Genomic DNA, 14,232 nt, shown 5'->3' with positions numbered 1-14,232 from the left:
AATTATTATTCTTTCTAGCTGATTTCATATAAGATCTTGGGCCAAGTCTGGATTATCATTGGGTTCCTTTTACTGCTGTGAGTTCATTTGAGTGCTATCATTTGGAAATGATACAGTTTAAAATAATGATGGATAATTGATGATAGTAATAATTATTATAGTAATAACAATCATAATATAGAGTAGTAGTTATCATTTATTGAGAACTTAGGATGTGCCAGGCACTTTTCATAGATTTTTTTTTTTTTTTATCCTCACAAAAATGTCTTTAAATTAGGCATCATAACCATATTACAGCTGAGCAAAATGAGTCTAAGAAAGATTTAACAATGAATAAACTAGGATCTAAATTCGGGGCTGATCAACTTGAATGCCCGTGTCTTTTTCCCTTTAATGAGTCTTAGTTACTGAATCTGCAGTAGGTAGGCTCATCACAACAATGGAGTTAATAAATATGGTTTTTAATGACATAAAGATTATTTAAAATATCAAAGTGTATCAACTGATATATGAAAGGACAAAAGAAGATCTTGCTGGTGCTGGGAAATAAAGGACAACCCCTTCTCTGGCAACCAGCAAAACCGTTTCTATAAAAGTCAGCCTAAGGTAAAAACAGAAGATGATTATATTCTTGAAACTGTTCTTACAATGTTTTTCTACACACACAAGAGAAGTCATGAGGGCAGTAACAAAGCTGGACCAGCTAAGGATCCCCGACATACTATTTACAATACTGATTGTCTGAATTTGGAGAACTCTGGTTATATCACTTAGGCTAGAGTCTACAACCTGGGTCACAAAATGACCCTTGCCCCACAGATTATATATGAGCTACATCAAACCAATGAGTGTTTTTTTTTTTTTAAGCTATAGCATTTATCGCCCATGTGCCAAGCTCAGCTTAATAGCTTAAAAACTCAAACAAATAAACCCAAAACAGTATTCCTCAACCAACAATGATAAATGCCATGCAATCTAAACATCTCTGCACAGAACACAGCCCAGGCCATGCACTAGCTAACACACCACCAGGAAATAAGTGAGGAATACACACGTGGCCTCATATAAAGGAGCCATCCACGAAGGAGTAGAAATGCTAGGAATCTGTGGAAGATTAAGAGGCAGACTTGGAACTTTTGGAAGAGCTACATTGGGAAGACTGTTGGCGATATTCCTGTAAAGAAACAAACAACGTGGGAAGGGACCACCGTAAGCAATACCTACAGATGGCCATGTGCAAAGTCAGCAGGTCAGGACAGAAGAGGCAGATGCTCTATGGGCACTGGGCAAGATACCTACTTGACAGGCTGCCATGTCTCTTGCTCAAAACCTCTGTGAATTGACTGGGCGATGGAGGACTCCATGAGATCGACGTAGCGGACAACCAAGGGCACAAAGATTTCTTGCAAGTGTTTGTGAAATTTTCCATTACATAAAAGTGCTGAAATAGTCAAGCAGAAAGAGTGTTTGTCAGAAGGATAGTATTAGTCATTTGGAAAATATGGGCGAAAAAACTTTTCCTGGAAGAGTCTCACAGAGAAGACCTGATCAAATGCAGATGATAATGGATCTTGCGCCTATTGAATATATCATGAAAACGGATCAAGAAGTATAACTGACCTTCTTTCTATACATGGCTCTCAAAACACAAATAGATTGTATTTCTATAAAATGTTCTTGGATGGTGGTATGTTTTTACTTTCTAAGAGGTTTAATGCATGAGGCATATGAGGACTTGCTAGAGATTCAAGGGAGCTGCTGGACCCCAGGAAGTCCTGACACATGTAAACACAGCAATTAAATAGCGTTACAATCCTTGTGCTCTGCTGTGTATCACAGGAGAGCGAAACCTAGTCAACTCTAAGAGCTAAGCTTGATTACTTCCAAGAGAAAAACTTGTTAAATTCACCAAGAGGGTGATGGTGGCCTTGGGTAGAATGTCTGTTCTAATTCATGAACTTTCTAGTTATTTGTGGATATTCTTTTAGTTGTGATTTTCCAAACATACCTTTAAAATCAGTCAGAACATCACAGGCGTTTTTCAGCTGTCCATTTGTTTTTAATGAATTGTGGTATGGAATATGCTACCTAAAGCAGCTGTAGACTTTAGAATTTGTGCTATTGGGACAGGGCTGCTAGGCAAGGTGCACCTACCTCCATCAGAAGACGGATACTTTCTATCCACAGGACGTGCTTTCATTGGAACATAGGTCAATGCGGTAGACTCAATGTTTGTGTCCCCCACAAATTCTTATGTTGAAATCCCAACTCCCAATGTGATGGTATTAGGAGATGTGGCCTTTGGAGGGTGATTAGGTCAAAAGGGCAGAACCCTCAACAATGGGACTAATATCCTTATAAAGGAGATCCCAGAAAGACCCCTTTACCCTTTCACTATGTGAGGACATCGCAAGAAGATGGCTGTCTATAAAGCAGGCTCTTACCTGACACCGAATCTACCTACAGCATGATCTTGGACTATCCAGGCTCCAGGACAATGAGAACTCAGTTTCTGTTGGTTATAAGCTACCCAGACTGTGTTAGTTTGTTATAGCAGCCCAAACGGACAAAGACAGTCAGGCTGTGACTAAGTTGCACCATGGAAAAATAGAAAATCTGTAGGAAAGTGCTAAGTAATATTCAATACAGAATTTGTTAGTTTTGGATGATGGTACATATTTTTCAAGTGAACATACCTTAAACCCAGCTGTGAACTTTAGGACTAGACAGCCAGTGTGGCACGAGTCGAGTGAGGGAGTAGTGAATAGCCCAAGGTGATAGCTAGATGGTAGGACATGGTGAGAAGTATGGGTTTTATTGGGTACAATGGGAAGCATTATTACTTTCATTATTATTATGTAAGTAGAGGAATGACATAATATAATCTCTCTGGCTACTGTGTAGAAAATGGAGGAGGTGGCCAAGGGTGAGAGAAGAGAAGGTAGTTAGTGTGCAGTTCTTTACTGCAATAGACCAGGTAAAGGATGATGATGATGATGATAGTGGTGATGATGATAGTGGTGGTGGTGGTGATGATGGCGGTGGTGATGATGAGGGTGCTGCTGATGGTGGTGATGATGACGGTGGTGATAATGATGATGACGATCAAAGTGCTGGCTTGGAGTGCAGTGGCGGAAGATGGGGAAAAGTCAGTAACCCCATTCACTTTTATGGACCGGAAGAGCTGTATATGCTTATAATTACTAAATCTAATTACTAGCAACTCTCATGGTATTATCTTATAAATAAGATAGCTAAATATGCCAATTTCCCACATAATCGTCTTCAGGACAAAAATACCCTGAAAGGCTGAACAGTGTTTTCAAATTTGGGCAAAGTATGTGATACTTACTATGGTGGAATGAATATGAAAATTATCACTGGATATTACTTTAATTAAATGATTCTGAAATTTGCCAGAGGCCAGAAAATTGCAGACATATGAAAATGGAGGAGGAAGTAACTCTAAATACTGAAGGAAATACAACACTGGTTTCTTCTAGCGCTAGTTGATATGGGTTAGTGCTTTATGGAGTTAAATAATCTTTTCTGCTTTATCTATATGTTAAAATTTTCCCCACTAAAGTGGGATGATAATCATACTTCAAGATAAATGTCTTATTTAGGAGACTAATGTTATCTTAACATTGTTTCCATTAGCACACTGAAAAGAAGCTTTATTTATTTCTGGAGATTCAATCACAGAGCTAGAAGGTACTACAGGTCATGTAATTCACAAAGTGTCTGTCACCTAAATAAGGACACTGGACACGAAGGATGAAATATTCTCATTCAAATCACCTAGATCACTGTGGTAAGTAAATTAAAAATATAATAATAAATCTGAATTTATTAGATCTCTTCTTAACAACTCTCCATCTCTTCTTCCTCAATATCACTAGCATTTTTAGAGTATCAAGCGTGGTGCTAAGTGCTTGATATACAATCTCTCATGTAATCATCACAAAAACTCTGTGAGAGCAGCACTATAATTTTTTTCAATCTTATCAATAAGGAAACTGAGGCACAGAGGATTTAAGACACTTGCTCAAGTCATTTAGTCATTTGACAGAACAAGAATTTTATACCACAGCCTCCTCTCAACTTCCACAGTATAATACCATCATCACTCAATTTACGTTACTGTCAACTATTATCTGCATGTTGATCCATTTATATATCTGTCCAACCTAGCATCACCATGTCAGCACCTTTTAAGACCTAGAAGTGCAGTACAGTAGATTGTTTTAGGTAAAAAAGAAATCTTGCAAATGACCAACACATTACACTGTATCTTACACTGTATTACACTGAATTATGTTTTCAGAACTAGAATTCTGAAGAACGGTTACAATATGAAAAAGTCAAGAGGTTGAGCAAAACTATTATATTCAATGAATTGAAAAATGAATTACCACTATGAAAATATTCAATGTACTTAACAATACACATTGAAAGCAAGACAGTTTTACATTGCTATACAGTTAGACTGTATACGTAAGCCTTAATTTATATGGCCTACGGATAAAAAACGCAAAGAACGTTAGGCTGTACATCTTGATAGGTACTGTTAAGCACTGTCATTATTTGTAACTATTCTAAGACCAACACATAGGAGCATGTAACCAATAAGCACATCTACAAATAAGCACCAACTTCATCAGTTCAAACGCTACTTTATTATACATTTAGAAATTAGGTATGTTAGTCGTTAGTCCTACTTTGTTAAAAAGAAGAAGCACGTAAGGAATAATCACACTCAGTGTTGTTATTAAATCTTATAATGATGCTAAGTAGCAGTTGACACAAATGTATTTTCAGTGAGCTCTCTCTTTTTCTTACATGCTTGATAAAAAAGAATTCATTATCCTGTTAAATAAGTCTGCGTGTCCTGTGTGATCATGGGAGTGAAAACAGAGATTATCCACGTGATCACTGTGCCAGCAACCTGGCATTTGTACCCTAGGCCTTTCCTTCACGTCCTACATCCACTTATAATCAAGACCTGTATCTTTTACGTCCTTACTACCTTTCTAACGCTTCCCCTAACTCTTCATCACCACCGCTGCTGCACTAGTTTCAGCCTTCTCATCTCTTGCCTTGACTAATGCAATACTCTCCTAACTGGTCTTTAGAATCCCAATTTTCCCTCGGCCAATTCATGTTCCTAAAAATCTCAAGCAGAAGGGCTTGATAAAATGTAAAACTAATAATGTCCCTTCTAAAGATTCTAATCCTTTAATGGGCCATCATGACAAATGCCACAGCCTTAGCATGGTACGAAAGCCATCCCCAACCTGTCATAAAATGACCTCTCTCTCATTTCTGTTGCCTGACTCCCATTTCCAGTGGTCCAGCCATAATGGTTTTCATGGTTCAGTTCAAGTATCCACTTTCTCTTCTGAACCTTTTCTGCTGTCCCCTTGCCTAGTTAGTTTCCCTTGTTTACTCTCCACCCTGTACAGGCTTGCACTGTGGTCCATGCACCTGCTGACATATCTCTTTCTCCATACGAGGGTGCAAGCAAGGTCCTTGAGGCAGGGACCAGGTCTGTATTCTTAGTATCCAGCAGAGTCTCTGGTTCAGAGCAAGTGTTCAAATATTTGTTAAATGACTGACTACTTGGATACAATATTAAGATGTCTAGGTTATTTATTATCCAGGTGACTGTATAAGAACCTGTTGAGACCTATGTATCTCTTCATAGTTTATATAAAAATACGTGGTATTAATAATTATGAGAAACCCTATTTTTGACCCATGTATCCAAAATCAGACTGCCAGAAATTCTACTGGATATGAATGTTGGCTATGTTATGTCTCTTACTTTAATGAATGTAGCAAAGGGAGGATTTTCTCTGTTTAGTCATGACTCTTGATAGCAAGCACCCTGCAGAATTCGTAGAAAATGGAGATTTCTTATATTTTCCTAAGACCTGTCACAAATGTTGAATTCTGGCCAAAAGTCTGCTCATGTTTCAGCATAGTGTTCCTTTTTATTTTAAAAAAATTATCAAATTATAAACCCATATTCCAAAGTTTTAGAAAACTGGCAATTGGCAGTATTATCTCTTTGGTAATTGGATTCAGGAAAGGGGAGGAGGAAGGGACGGAGAGATAGAGAGAGTGAGAAGGAGAGAGAGCGGCCAAGAGAAGAAATGAAAATACACAAAAGACAGGAGAAAATTTGGTTTCAAAAGGCAAGACTACAGAAATGTATACCACAATATACTTGTGTATGTAAATGTATGCTCCTTTTCTCAGCTGCCCATATGCCAGTTTGCATCCACTTCTATCAGACACTGTCAGAAGATCTCTTAATATGCTGCCCCAGGCATCAGAATGAGTGCTTCCATCTTCTCCATATGGTTTAGTAAGGATAGGTTAGGATTGGGGGCTGCCACCTGTCCAAATTAAGCCTTTCCAAGGCACCCACTGCAACAGCTCATTGGAAGAGGCATGTCCTTAATGGGGTCTCCTCCAAGAATAAGCTCAGGCTTCTGACCTTATACCTGAGGTGTGGAAGTGCAAAGGACGCCTCAGAAGGAGTTTCAAACAGTGGTTACAAGAACAGAAGTGGAAGATCAGCATTTACTTTGTTGATAAAAACTATCTTTTTTTTCCCAAAAGATTCCATGTTTCCAAATATCACCTGGTCAGAAAGTAACAGAGCATCAACGACATCAAGCCCAACGGTACAATTAGAAATGTCAAAAAGAAAGCACCAGGTTTAAATAAAAAGGTAAACTGGAGCTGCAGAGGAGCCCAATTCGTGTGAACATCCCAATAATTAATAAATCAGTGTTGCCTATTTACATACCAAAAAGAGTACTTTCACGTTTATAAAAGTACTTGTCATGGATTTTTAAGTAAGATTTCAACAGAGAATTTCAACTAAGATCCAATTAATAACAATTGCTGAGACAATAATCACTGGATAAATGAACATTCAGCAGATAAAAAAATTCATGTACTGTTTTTAGAGTAAAAATATGTTGTTGACTCCCAAACCCATATAAACCATTTACATTGGGCTGCCCTCTTCCAATTAGTCAGCATTGGAGGACTATTAGGAAGAATGATTTTCCCCCCCTAAATTTCTAATTAGGCTTTTGGAAGGTAACAAGTAATTCTTGACCAAACAAACAACACCAGCCACATTAAAACAACAGACTCTGCCGTAAAATAATAATTATCCAAGGTACCATGAATTGTATCAATTGTGAACAACACAAGCACAGTGGGTTAAGATATAAAATTAATAGGTCACGCTCCACATTGACAAATGCATATAATGAGGACCCCCATTACAGGAAAAATGAATGCAGGCTTCAGGAGAAAAGTCAGGACCATTGCAGCCTACAACAGCATTATATACAAGGAAACACACACACACACACACACACACACACGTACACACACACACAAACAAAACAAACCCTGAGATCTAGGAACAGTCCCCAGCCAAGTATCTGGAACATTAAGTAGGCACTCAATAAATGTGTTTATTGAATAAATATCAATAAAAATCCACCCCCTAAAGGCAACTCCGAGAGCATCCCATTAAAGTTTAAGTAGAATAAGAAACTCATTGGATTTTATTCTTCTTTTAATTAAAGACTTAAGTAATTTTATATAATTTGGTAATATTTAACTTATACCTTTACTAGCATAATAATTTCTTAAACACACACCAAACTTTTCCTTTCCCCTTGGGGCACCTGTTAAAATATATATATATATATATATATATATATATATATATATATATATATCCATCCATCTATCTATTCAAAGTACCTAACAAGGAATGAGAGCACTGGTGGGGTCATGTTCATTACTTTTTGGGGAACAGATCTAAATTCAACAAATCCAAGTGTGGGTTCCTGATGCTTGTGGCCTTCGGGAGTTTCAGATGTCCCTATAAATCTACAGTGAAGGGACAAAGGCCATTAGAGCAGGTCGTTTTCTTTAAGGCACTACGTTCTAAGAAAATACATAAAGCAGATCAAACTAGAGCAGTCCTGAAGAATTCAATTGCAAAAAACAAGCTAGTGATTCCTTGTTTTCTGTTTCTTTTTCTGCAATGGCCAGTAAAACAAATTCTGACATAAAATTTTGAATTCAATCAACTCTGGGGATTGGTGTTAAATACATTTTCACATTTCGTGGTCATGTCATCATTTGTAAAAGTGTCTGTCTATGAAACGAAGCTGGCATGCAGCCCTGCTACAATCCAGAAGTTATATCCTCGGCATTGTTCCTAGTATACATATGTACAGATATATCTATAAACACCAATTCATGAATTTCAGATCACAGCTCATTTAAGCACTCGAGGTAGAATAAGACGCAGGTGTCAGCCCTCCATATTTCAAAGCTTGAAGATTAACCTAATATACAATATGGTGACCTAACAGTTCTTCATTTGAAAGAAATCTGAAAAATCATCTCTGATACAGACTAAGTGTGAGAATAACCCAGCGGGATTTCCACCTCTTCATTTCTTAATGAGTTTTTTGATAATGAGAGGTGACTTTGCCAGTCACTCAGGGCTCTATTATGGCTAATTTGACTCCACTTCACTCTCCTTGTTAATTATTAACACTAGCCTTTTTATCCTCATGAGACCACATTCCAATTTTTCTTTTTTCGATTTTTATGAGCCCATCTTTACGAAGGTGAAAGTCTTGGAGGATAGGTTTTCACTTAGTGCAGAACCGGGACATTTATTATTCGTTTAGGCAGAGCCGCTGTGACATTGATTATATAAGCAGGATGTTATTCGGGATGGCTTTAATGTGCTAGCAATGTGAAAAGGCTGTTAATTAAAGAAGAAGCATCGCGGTATTTTTCACTTGGGAATCAGGTCCCCAAAGAATGGTCATTTGCCACTTGCTAGCATATCCACAGATTAAAAGGTGACTAGCTCCAAGGGTTTTCCTTTCAGTCGTGCTGAAGGAAATGATTTGTGCCATTTGCTGATGGCTTTCATTTGTCAGAAGCGGTCACTTGCCATATCCATATCGACAGGACAATTGTGGAAAATAGCACGCAAGGGTGGAACCTATTTGTAGTAGCTTTGTAGTTGTACAGCATCATCTAAATGCAATGTTAATGGCTTCATTATGAAAACATTTATTATCCTTCAATTTTAATACATCTTTTTCAAAACTGTTCCCTTAGATACCATTGAAAGTGACTGCCCATCTAATTATGTCTTTAGTTGGGGAGAGTGGATCAGGGTGGACAGAGGCGGGGGTGGGGGAGTGGGGGGGTGGGGGTGGTGGTGGTGGTGGTGACAGCGATGAAGGAGTCTGAGTTTGTTTTCATCCTCAGTCCTGCTCTGGGAATCAGTGAATGAGTCTGTGAGGGGCGGGAGATTGGGGATAGTTGCTAAAATGGTGGTGCAGCTGGTACTCTTCCCTTGAGTAAAACCACATTTTATCTCCAAGGATTCTGAAGGATAAGACTTTCCCTAATCATGCCCAAGTGTAAGGAAATATACACACGCCAGACAGAATTTTTTCCCCCTTAAAATAGAAACTGAATTTGCTTTCTTGAATCCCCTTCCCCACTAATTAGCTCAGTTCCTGGAATTCTCAGCATGGACGTTTTGTAACGTACATGGGAAGACAATATATACCTTTATCTGGTCATTTTAGTATCCTTCAATCAACTCTCTTCCTTAGCCCCACAACTCCAGTCCCTTATAAAATTTTTGGAGGTAAAAATAAAAGTTCAAGGAATCTTCTATCTTCCTTAAAAATATATTATTTTATAAATGTCCCTAGAATCTGCTTTTGTTACTGGAGACCACGTGATCAGGCTCCAATTCTCCTCTGTCCTCATTTCCCTGTCAGCAAGCCCCTGCCCAGGCCTATTGCCTGTTAGGTATTTAGTTTAGTCAGCCGGAAAATACAGAGGTTTGTCTAATATCCCTTCCACTCTCCAAAATATAAATACCTATTTTGAAATATCAAAGCATAAAGATTTTAATGAAAGAAAGATGGTGAAACACCATCTACATTAGTCATTAGAAAACAAAAACAACTCAGCTACAAAGTTTTCAAGGCACACAAAAAAGTACAAATCTAAACTAATACCTCCATTAATGAGAGATGTGTTAGTAATTTCAGTTTTGGAAAAGCAAACATAAGTATGTGACATTATTAATAAAAAATCACAGGCATTTAAAATCTATATATAATTGGTGGCATATCATGTGTGAGGTAACAGTGAGCACCATTATTCAGCAAATCAGCTCTGGTTCCAACATTGGACATTTCAGAGCAATCTGTTCTGGTAGGCCCTGGCTAAAGTCATAGTTAATTAGAATTTGGACTGTACCTCTAATTGTGTCACTGCAGTAAAAGCTGTCATGCCATGATGGTGATGGAAGGATCTTTCTTTCATTGGGGTTAAAAGGATAGAAGTTTTATATTTTCCCATAGGCTTTCCAAAGGACAATCTGGGGGCAGCTATAGGTTGACATTTAATATTTGGACTGAATTCACTAAATCACTACCTAAATATTTCAGGAGATTAATAAACTAACACATCATTAATAACAATATTCTGCATTATTATCAAAGGTGATATTAAGAGCAAAAACAAATTATGTTTTACCAACTTCTGAGATATTATTCAGTGGTTTTTGGCTTTGGATAATAACTTGTGAGTTTGGGAAGAAAGTCACTGCATTCTATTTCAATTCCCCAGACCACACCGTATTCCCAATACCAAAAGGAAATTATGGCACTGGGGAACTTTTCTATTTACCTCACTACACGAAGGAACCCTTTTTCTCTGAAATAATTGATGTTTTCTAAAATCTGTTCATCACCGCAAAAATCAAAGTCAAGATCTAGGCTTACCGCCAAAATTAGTAATACTCAAAAGAGATCAGTAATAAATGCTCTGTGTTTTGATTGAGTAATGTGTACCACAGTAAGATAAAATAATACTTTATGCATTTAAATAGGAGAGGAACATGAAACTCTTTTGAATGAAATATTTGCAAGTCTGACTAAAAATCAAATTTCTGTCAGTCTCACTTTAGTGTTCTTTTTGATATAACTCATAAATCTACACTTGCAAGAGCTCTTCTTAAAAATAAATGTTAAAAGATGTTAATTTATTGGAGTTGTAGTACTGGTTCCCTAGAAAGACTCATATTTCTAAGAAAGCTATAGCATTTTTTGTTTTCTCTATAAATAGATTCTATATATTGAATACGGTTAAGTGATTCATCATCTTTACTGTTTGTGAACTTTAATAAATACTTTATCTTTGAACTCCAAAATACATCTAAATATGGTCAGTTCTTGAGTTTCCACACTGATGGAGAAAGCACTGTTAGAAATAATCCTGTACTAACTTATTCTCATTTAGGGGCTTAATGCAGGACACATTTATTTATTTTTGGTGCAGGTTTATTATTATACATTTGACTTAAGGTAATATTAAACCTGACTGGCAATTTATTAGCAGAAAATGAATGATGGTAAGAGACTGGGAAATAAAGAAGGTCATTCAAAGTCTGCTGGCCGGCAGGAGGGAAGCGAATTGGAACTTAAAAACTGGCTGAGTATAATTTGCAGAATGAATGATTCATACTTGTATAGATAAATGAATGTGGGACAAGTAACTTCTGAGAGCAGATATCGTGGTTACATCGGAAGTAGAAATCCAAGGCTTTAGTTACCAAACTAAGGTTTAAGTGAAACTTTCAAAAGAGACATCAAAGAAAGGCCCGGGATCTGTATGTTAAAAAATGCCCCATAAATCCTGATGAAAAACTAGGTTTGCACCGCCTGCTAGAAGACCATGGACCAGAATAATTGTACAAGTTATTGCATTGGAAAAAAATATCTCAATAGAGGACCTTTACCAACTTTCAATTTTTAAAATACTGAGACAGCAAGCCCTACTACGCAGCAATATTACAGTATCATCTGTAGAATCCCTCTCAGAAAAACAGTATCATCATAACGCATATTAGCAGAAGCCTTAACATAGCATGATTTCTAGAATAATGATAAATGTCTGAGGTGTCTTTCAGAGATGTTAAGTATTTTCAAGTGCTTTAGAAATGTTAACCTTTGAAGATTTTCTGATTCAAAAGGTATAGTGAGAAGGGGGCCTCTGTTATCAGTCCTCGATGAAGAGGAACTTCAGAGGCCTTGGAGCCATGTGGGAGTGTGGCGGGTCCACCCCAGACCATGGCCTGACCTACTCAGGGAGGATGAGAAAATGTTAACGCTATCTAGGCTGACTCTTGAGGAACAAGTGCCAGAGCTCTGTAAATACACATTCCCCCCCGCCCCCCTGCCCCACTCCCCCGTTTCAAATACTGAAGAAAATGCAAGTGCTTACTGTCATTTCTGAGGAAATTATTAAGCAGTTGGAAAAGAGGAAAACTATCCCAGGAGTCTTGTGGTTGAGCCTCCAGTGCAGTATCCATATCCACTGTGAATAAAGCCCAAAATTTCTCTGCATGCTCCGCCAATAAATCAGGCCACCAGGCAAATGCCTGTAAAAGAATGAAGAACAAAATGTAAAAGCAGGTTATTTGTTGGAAACACAAATACTGTGCCACTTGAATATGTATAATTAAAAGGGCAATAGTAGTTAGAATTTTGTAGAGTATGAAACTAAATGTTTTAATATTTCTTTTTTGCAGAAAACAAGAAATATTGGAAATACACCAAAACATTCACAATAGTCATATTTAAATTATGACACAAATAATTCTTTTTGTTTTACATATGTTTCAAATGTTCTAAATTAAACATGTCTATTTTAAAATAAAGCAATGACTGCCATTTTACATTTTAATTCTATTTTAGATTTTACTTTTTATTCACCAATGCCAAACTTATTAAATATGTGTATCTATAAAATTTCTTCTTACATTTAAAAATTATTACTCTTTATTTGTAGTACAATTTTTTTTTTTTTTTTTACAAATGTAAGGTCTAAAGCTAAAACATACTTTCATACAGAGAGATTTCCTGACCATCCAGTGTGAATTAGGTCCTCCTAGATAGTCTCTCTGATACCCAGGATTTTTATTTCCCAGGTTTTAGTATGGCATATCTGACTACATATGTGGATATTTTAATGCCTGCCTCTTAAATTAGACTTTATATTCAACTAGGCATTTTCTAATGCCTTTTATAGGGAATAACAATAATCATTTAAAAACAACAACACAAAGCCTCTATTTAGAAGGGTGATAAGAATATTTACTTTTAAGAAAGTTCTTGAAAATAATGTAACCTCGTATGGACCATGGCACCAGGCCTGCCTGTCCATAAAACCTGGCAGCAGGCCCACCACGTGTGGTCCCCACCAGCTAGCTCCCCCCCTCCCTGAAACTCTGGGCTGACTGGTGAAGGGTTTTCCCTGTAGAAGCAAGGCTGTAAAGACTGGAAGAGATGACTGTTTCTTCCAATGTACAGACACCAATGCAACGCTATAAGGATCACGAGTATCAAAGAAACACAACACAAACAAAGGAACAAAATACAGTTCCAGTAAAGAACCACAAAGAAATGGAGGTCTATGCACTATTTCAAAGAGTTGAAAACAATCATCTTAAGCCCAGAGATAGACAACTAAACGAAATCAGGAAAAAATGAGATGTTCAACAAAGGGACAGAAACCATAAAAAGGAACCAAGCAAATGTTCTCGAGCTGAAGAATACATTGGCTGAAATATTCAACTGAGAGCTTCAACAGCAGGCTTAAGCAAGCAGCATAAAGAATCAATGAACTTTAAAACAAGTAATTTGAAGTTATCAAGTTAGAATAACAAAAAGAAAAAAAAATGAAAAAGCATGAATAAAGCCTGTGGGACTTATGGGACATGTCTGAGAAAAAAAGTCAAAGACAAAGAGAGGATTTTGAAAACATCAAGAGAAAAGTGACTCATCATATACAAGGGGATCCCCTTGTTTTCCCCCACTCCATCAGGCTATGAACAGATTTCTCGGCAGAAACCTTGGAGGTTTGGACAGAAGTGGTATGATATATACAAAATGCTAAAGAAAAACTGCCAACCAAGACTACTATCCTTTAAAAATGAAACAAAACTGTCGGCAAAGTTGTCCTTTAAAAATGAAGGAGAGATATAGTCTTTCCCAGACAAGAAAAAACTGAGCAAGTTTGTCACTACTATAACTGCCTTACAAAAAATGCTAAAGGGAATTCTTCAAGTTGAAACAA

The 14,232-nt window shown here is 37.2% G+C and overlaps 1 protein-coding gene across 11 annotated transcripts in view; it reads right to left on the bottom strand.

The window, feature by feature from the left end:
• The window catches only part of CADPS2 (calcium dependent secretion activator 2), a 479,588-nt gene that overhangs the window by 62,197 nt on the left and 403,159 nt on the right, over positions 1–14,232 (bottom strand). For 7 of the 11 annotated variants that reach the window (XM_088799948.1, XM_088799947.1, XM_088799946.1 and 4 more), the window contains 3 exons: positions 12,379–12,535; positions 1,300–1,441; positions 1,055–1,174 (listed from right to left, as the gene is read on the bottom strand). In XM_088799948.1, the coding sequence (XP_088656074.1) occupies positions 1,055–1,174; positions 1,300–1,441; positions 12,379–12,535 (419 nt within the window). The remainder of the gene's footprint in view (positions 1–1,054; positions 1,175–1,299; positions 1,442–12,378; positions 12,536–14,232) is intronic. The other 4 variants (XM_088799951.1, XM_088799949.1, XM_088799952.1 and 1 more) reach the window with 1 other exon arrangement.

This window comes from Rhinolophus sinicus, chromosome 8 (genome assembly GCF_057876585.1).
Source record: "Rhinolophus sinicus isolate RSI-liver-muscle chromosome 8, RSI-T2T, whole genome shotgun sequence".
NCBI classification, from domain to species: domain Eukaryota; kingdom Metazoa; phylum Chordata; class Mammalia; order Chiroptera; family Rhinolophidae; genus Rhinolophus; species Rhinolophus sinicus.
This window is presented reverse-complemented; position numbering and strand designations above follow the sequence as displayed.